The sequence below is a fragment of the Brachyhypopomus gauderio genome, chromosome 15 (assembly GCF_052324685.1).
Source record: "Brachyhypopomus gauderio isolate BG-103 chromosome 15, BGAUD_0.2, whole genome shotgun sequence".
In the NCBI taxonomy this organism is placed as follows: domain Eukaryota; kingdom Metazoa; phylum Chordata; class Actinopteri; order Gymnotiformes; family Hypopomidae; genus Brachyhypopomus; species Brachyhypopomus gauderio.
Genome location: NC_135225.1, coordinates 8,096,415 through 8,103,914, shown reverse-complemented (window position 1 = coordinate 8,103,914; position 7,500 = coordinate 8,096,415). Strand labels below are relative to the sequence as shown.

Here is a 7,500-nt window from a genome sequence, read left to right as displayed (position 1 = left end):
AAAACACCTTCTCTTCTCTACAACTGTCCTGAGCACACTGTCACAGGCGCAACACCTTCTGAGTGGAATCTGATCTCAGACAGGCATATCTGCCAAGGCTTATGAACCTGTCTCCAAAGCAGCTACCATTCATTTGAATTCTTCCGTAAGAACATTACCATTACAAGGATATAAATCCCAGATCCATGATTAAATCCACATAAACAGTTCAAAGTCTCAGCCACCGCATCACACCAACTGTTTATTTGCTACACAGTACAAAAGTGAGAATAATCATAAATCTAAAAAAATAAAAACCTCTCTGGAGGCGCTGTGAGGAGGTGGAGTGCTGGTGGAGGTGGTGCTGGTGGAGGTGGGTGCACTGGCTGGTTTAATAGCAGAGGGGATGTGTTCTTGTGAAGCACTGTGAACTGAAGCACAGAGAGTCAATCTGCCAATGTCGGTATGAAGGCTCCTTAGTTTGCCTGAGTAGCTGATGTGGAACGTCTGCCGTTGTGTGGAGGTGTCTCGGAGTGCATGAATACGTCTCAGAAAAGACAAGAGAAATAAATTCACTAAAATTTTACTGGGGCCATTCTGTTGGCTTTCCAAATGCTCATAATTCAACTTAATCTATACAGCAATTGCCAAAATCTGAGGTCAGATGTGGGCTTCTGAGACAAAAGCAAGCTAAAGACTTGTGTGCCAGGAATGCCTTATTTATTTCTCCTTTTCTTTCCCCATTTTTTTGTTTTTGTTGTGTTTTTTTTTTTTCTACTCATGAGCCCTAAATCAACTTGACGTGCATGACATCAGTGAAGAGGTACTCACAGTGTGTGACAGCGCTTGCCATTTATATATTTACACTGTGCAATGCAAGCCCTCACCCCCTCCTCTCTCCTTCTCCCTCTGTGGTTCACCAGCCCATCCTCTCTCTCTCTCTCTCTCTCTCTCTCTCTCTCACCCCTCCACAGCCTCCCTACCACCATCACCTTCTCTGTATCTCTCTCTCTCCCTCTCTCTCTCCCCCCTCCCTTTCTCTAACTGACTCCACTGCCAGAATCTGTTCTGCATTCCAGTCACGTCGATCGCACCTTGAGTGATCCTGGAAGACAATTATTCATACCAAGAAGAAACACATTCAGGCGGATAGCTCTGCAGTCGGAAAAAAAAGATAAGCCACTTCAATTATTTAAGCATATCGTTCCTAAACTCACATTTACTTTCCTTATGAATTTACATTAAACAGCATAGGACAGAGACCCCTCTTGTGAATCTGAGTGCAGAGATGCGGCTGCCATATTAGCATGAGCCGCTCTACCCTGTTCGCTCAGATAACTCCTATTATTCTGATGTGATATGTGCTAACACGGTCAATCACTTTGTTTACATATTGGGAGGCTACGGGGAGAGGTGATTCAGTATTTATGAGGGGTGGGGTGGGTGGGCGGGGGGCTACAGCACTGCATAATTGAGGATAATACCACAGCTGAGCAGAGAATCCTCACTCGGTCTAATGAAGCTAACAAGGTGGGCTCTTTAACAAAGCCACCTGCCAATGGCGTCTCTCCCTCAGCCCACCCTCCAGGAGTCCTCTCCCTCTTCCCAAGAGCCTTCTCAAAATTCAATAAATAACATCTGTAGGCGATGTTGGGTGCAGACCTGGGAGGAATGCGTTATAGCAGAAAAGGAGAGAGTGAGAGAGTGGTGTGTGTGTGAGTAAGAGAGACGGAGTAGAGGAGAGAATGTGTGTGGATGATGTGTGTGTGAGAGCGAGCGCAGCAGCGCTGGCTGAACAAAGAAACCATGACGACTGCTAGGTTGCTATGGCGACCGCTGCAAGGGGGCCACAGGAGTATAATAGCGCATCAATCACTGTCCGAAAAAGAACTTCATTATCAGCTGAAAAATAATCCTTTAGGATCTGTTGGGTGTGCGTGATCCTGCGTCCACTTACCTCGAAGCCCTGCTCCCGAGCAAACGTGGCAGCCTCCTGCAACAGAAAGCACACACAAGCGCTTAATGACGGCGTGCTGGGGGGGGAGCGTTTGCCTTCGCCCGCGTTCTGCCGTCTCCCGAGAGCGCTCGCACCCTCCGCGGAGCGCGGCCCACCGCCTCGCCATGCTACTCACATTTTCCCCCTCATAAAATGCACATTAAACGAATCTCCCGTTTCAAATCTCCCCCTCGGCCCGGAGCTGACGCGGGCTCTCTGCTCGAGCCGGGCCGCCGTCGGAGGCGTCGGAGGCCGGGGCGCGTGAGGGCGGAGCGCGGGGAGACCGGGCCAAGCAGCCGGGCCATCGGAGGACCAGCACCTGAAGGACGGCTGTCGGCGCTCGGTTGCGAACAATAAAACCACGGGGCTGTGTGGTGGAGAAATGAATGCAGTTATGCGTGCGCTGGGTCCTGCCCTTTGCTTGGCAGGCTGACCCCAGGGAGCAGTTGTGACAACCCGCCCTTTTAGAGGTTGGTGTGGGGGTGGGGGGTGGAGAGGGCTGGGGTAGGTGGAAGGGGCTGTGGTGTGTGTGTGTGTGTGTGTGTGGGGGGGGGGGGGCAGCTACATGGCTGGAAGGGCAGAGGGTCCCAGCAGGGCTGCATGCAGTCTGTCTGTCATGACCACAGTATAATAGACCCAAGATGGGTCCATTAATCCACCACACACATACACACGCACACACACACACATACACACACAGACATGCGCACACACACGCACATGCATATGCACGTGCGATCTGACACGTATTGAGAAAAAGGAAAGAAGGCATGTCTCTATCTAAAACAGCCACAAAGCCTTACAAGCACTGTGCAAACCTGCCTCTTGTCTGACATTTAGCTGTTTGTGTTTGGTTCCAGTCCCAGGCATTAAGAGTCTTTTCAGGGTCATAGAGCGCTGTGTAAGTGTGTGTATATGTGTGCGAGTGTGTGTGTGCGTGTGGAACAGAGGTCAAACGCACCAAGGTCAGGCCTACGTTTTGCACCATAAAGTTGAGAAAATCCCAAATCCCTGAAGAAAAGCTCCCAGGTTTCATTGCACCAATTACAGCTCAATGATCTGACAAAGCATCTATCTGGCAGCCAAGGTGAACCAATCTTTTATCCTCTTTTATTAAGAGTGATTAAGTAGTATTATTTCAAGATTAGCCCCAGGAATTAGTGTTAGTTCAACCACTTTGGAAAATTGAAACAGACACTCTTCACTGGTCAAGATCGTGAAAGTGCAAGACCTTTCAGGAATCACACCCTGGAAAAACCACGCAATTAACACACCAATAGTGCCCTTGACGCATTACACATCCTGTGAGCATTACGAGGGCTGTACCTGTTCAAGTACGAGGACAAAAGAACGCATCTGAAACAGGAAGAACGTCTTTCATGCACAAACCCACAGATGGAAATTCATTAGTGGAAAACCTACACCTGCACTTTCCCGTTCGGAGAGCCACGTCGCTGATTTGAATCCACAGTGGCCCATGGAGTTGAAGCCTGAAAATCAGTGCGAGGTGCTCATCACGGTTTCTCTACATTACCCCCTTCTTCAAATTGAGCTGCACAAATTGCGCACAGTGGTAAAAACACTCGTGAGACCTGACGCCCCCCATACCCCCCACCCCGTTCCGTGCAGCGTGCGGGAAAGGCCTGCTGGGAGAGGAACTAAAGAACAAAGAGGAAGAGTGAGAGAGCGCTAGAGCCGGTCTGGAAGCTGAGATGGAGGTGGAGGTGGAGTAAGAGAGAGGCTTAATGAGGAATGATAGCTGGGGGAACCACTGAGCAGGATGAAGATGCGTTAACCAGACAGGGTTAACACACTCTGACACCCAGCCGGTCCTGAGGCAGGCGGGCCGGGAGGCCGGGGATGCCCTGCGATTGGGCCCACTCCCTCCAGCAGGTGTTTTCATCCCCGCCCTGGATGCAGCTTCCAGCCCAAGACCGAACTAGGGTCCGGTCGCGTGGGCAGAGTTAGGGCTGAGGTGCAGAAGCTGTGCTTGGCAGGAGCGGAGAAGAGGTCGTGGGCCACATGGCCGGACCGGGCTCCTCCAGCGGGAGAGGCCCGACGCTCCGCTCAACAACTATCGAGAAAAATCAAAACAAGAGGGAGGAGCCTGACCACAGCAGTCATGAGATGTTATTCTCCTGACATCATTTTGTACTAGATTAGAACTGCGGTGACAAACACCGGTTTAGCAGGGGCTGCAGAGACAGCAGCAAAACAAAGCCGGCATTGTTGGTTACTGATGATGGCAATCGAGGCATAATTTCATAATCACAGCCTGCGAGTCATATACACAGACACTCAAACACACATGCACGAACACACGCCCCCCGCCGTGAGCCAGGCAGGGCCAGGGGCTACGTGAACACTGGGTTCGGTGGTGTCGGAGGAGGCCGGCAGACGGATATCGATACAGTAATCTGGGCAGGGGAAGGGAAAGATTAGGAGAAGAAAGGGAGCACTGCCGAGGTGTCGAGGTACTCCCCGGAGAATGGAGCGGGCCAAGTGGAGCATGACGGGCAACAAACAACAGAGCGAGAGGAAGGGAGGGAGAGAGGGAAGGAGGGAAGGAGAGGGAGAGGGAGAGAGAGAGAGAGAGGAAGAGGGAGAGAGGGAGGACGAGGGAGAGAGAGAGAGAGAGAGGAAGAGGGAGAGAGGGAGGACGAGGGAGAGAGAGAGAGAGAGAGAGAGAGAGAGAGGAAGAGGGAGAGAGGGAGTAACCACAGGAAAGACCTTTACATGAGAAATGTATTTAAACCCACTAATCCTTTATTTACCATTGCTAGGTGCAATTACCACTAGAGAGTAGCGGGAAGGTGGAAGTATGTAAATCATGACATAAAACAAGAACGCGGCCGCAAACAAAGCAGGAAAATACCTGATCGATGTCTAATCAAATTAGCAATGTGCCGCGTGACAACCTGGAACCACTAACGGCACGTTCTGCCTCATTTTCACATAAAAGGCTCTTTCATTAGGGATGCTTAATAGATTGCAGGAAAAGCAGCGTGACCACACACCGCACACCGCTACAGGCAATAACTTGTGTAGCAATGTTAACCTGGGAGCCCCACACACCGCTACAGGCCCCGGGTGGGGGTGACGTAGCGCTAGCGTGAGGGTTACCCTCTGACTGGTGCTGACAGGTGGCCCCGCACTGCAGGAGGAGGAACATGGACTTTGCTAGCGAGCGACACCCCTGCAGGAGAAACGTCCACAGGGCCGTTCAGGGAAACGCTCGATGCAGTGCAACCTCCATAATAAGGTCATCAAAACAGAGCCAGGTGGACGAGCACGTGCGGCAGACAGAGTGTCCACTTTAACAACAAATCGAGCTTTTACCTGGCCGTCATTCTGAGACGCTATTTCGGCTTTTATTCAGGATAAAAATAAATAAAATAACAAAAGAAAAAAACCAAAAAACAACCCAACTAGCGGCAGGTACTTCCTCTCTCTCCTCTCTCCTAGGAGGGCACTTGCAACATGTGAAAGCTCTGTCTGAGGTTTCAGCAGGGCACTTCAAACGTGCCTTTGTTAAACAATGCATGAGAAGCAATTGCTGGCTGTAATGATATCATTACCAGAATCAGGGGCGCTGAATGCTGTCTCTCCCAGCCGGAGTGGCGGAGAGCGCAAACATTTCCACTTCAACACATGTGACATCTCTCTCAATGACAGCCTTATTACCGCGGCCGAGTATGTTCCGATCACTTTCAAAGCCCGCCATTGTCCCGGGTCCCGTCACAGGAATGTACGTGAGCACGTAAACACATCCGTGAGCGTCAGCCCCCAGCTGTGGCCCTGGCACGATAAATAAACCAGCTAATGAGCGTGGGTAAATACAGAGGAGGAAAATGCACACATTCACAGGCAGGTCTGCTGAGCCATAGGCCAACCAGACCAGGCACGCACACACACACACACACACACACACACACACACACACACACACACACACACACACACACACACACACACACACACACACACACACACACACACACACACACACACACACACACACACACACACACACACACACACACACACACACACAGTGCAATGCACCGCTTTGATCAACTCTAGACGAACTTAACACATCCGTGCATACAAGCATTACAAGAAAGTCTTCTGTACTGAAGAAAATATAAACAACGACCCACTACCAATTTACTCCAATTTACTATTCTCTCTGTACAGCCAGTTTGTGTTTGTTTTGACAGCTCCTTTGACTCAACAGAACTTTCCAAGCACCCACAGCTTCAGTTCGTCCCCCCTCTACAAAGGGTTCCTACAAGTAGCAGTTTTTTATGGGTTTAAAAGCAAAAAAAAACCAAAAAAAAAAAAAACACCAAACACAAAAAAAATGCCCTGCACTAAAGCCCTGAGCTACTCCGTCTGTTTTAATTTTCTGGACAATGGCAACAGGTGAGTGTGAGGGCACTGCCTGACAGGCCCTGGCAGCACTGATCTCGTTAGAGAGATCACTTCCCTGTAGGGCATTTCCCTGGAGAACCCGCCACCCCCGCCCGCCCATGGCAGGAGATAAAGCCGACAGCATGGAGACAGGACCGTGTGTGTGTTTGTGTGTAAGTGACAGAATTGCGTAATGTAATCAATATAATTGTGTGCCTCACAGAATTGTGGTGGATGATTAGTGATGAAAAAAATCAATAATATGTAAAAAAGTGAGCCCTTATTCTGTAGTTTAATGAGCTAAACTACAAAATCAATACACATTACAACATTTTATGATATTCTACATTATTATATTTTAGTTTTGAACATAATAAGGAGATGAATATTATGTGAACCAATTGCACCCTTCTGCAGTTCCTCTTGGGCGAGTGGGTTGGTGTGGCCTGCCTGGTGGGGGCTGTCCCCAGGAGGCCAGCCCATGCCCGGCACAGCATGCTGGTGTTAAACTTCTCCAAATCAAACTGGCAACAATAAGCTGACATCTTGCACTCAGCCCCGCTGCCAAAGAAACACACTGGCCCTGGTAGCAGCTATTGATCGGCCCTCTGCGCGGTGTCTTCTCAACCATCCATCATTACAGCGCCTCCGCGGCCAGGCCGCCAGCTCTGTGGCCAGGCCTGGGACAGGCCCCCCACCCACCGGAAAAAGACCCATGGGGCTTGGGCTGAGGGTTATTCTGGGCAAAAGCCCCTGAGTGTGTAGATCTTAGCTGAACTCCCCCAGTGTTACCCTACTGGAGCCCACAGCAACACACACACACACACACACACACACACACACACACACACACACACACACACACACACAAGCCCTTAACGATCCCTCCGAGAAATAGGAACTGCGTGAGAACAAAGCACAAAACCACGGAACCTTTGTTTCCAAGCAAAAGGGGGCGGAGCTTGAACAGCCGTGTGGGGGTTCTGGTCTTAGCACGCCAGTAGGACCCGTGCTGAAGCACAGCTCCAAAACACACACCCCACGGCCTCTCACAAGCCACTCCATTTGTGTAGAAAACCCAAACCGAACATCTCCTTTCAAGCACCCCCCCC

General features: G+C 50.4%; 1 protein-coding gene across 4 annotated transcripts in view; it reads right to left on the bottom strand.

Moving 5' to 3' along the window:
- adka (adenosine kinase a) overlaps positions 1 to 7,500 on the bottom strand; it is a 96,457-nt gene that overhangs the window by 16,204 nt on the left and 72,753 nt on the right. For all 4 annotated transcript variants that reach the window (XM_076973805.1, XM_076973807.1, XM_076973806.1 and 1 more), the window contains one exon: positions 1,937 to 1,972. In XM_076973805.1, the coding sequence (XP_076829920.1) occupies positions 1,937 to 1,972 (36 nt within the window). The remainder of the gene's footprint in view (positions 1 to 1,936; positions 1,973 to 7,500) is intronic.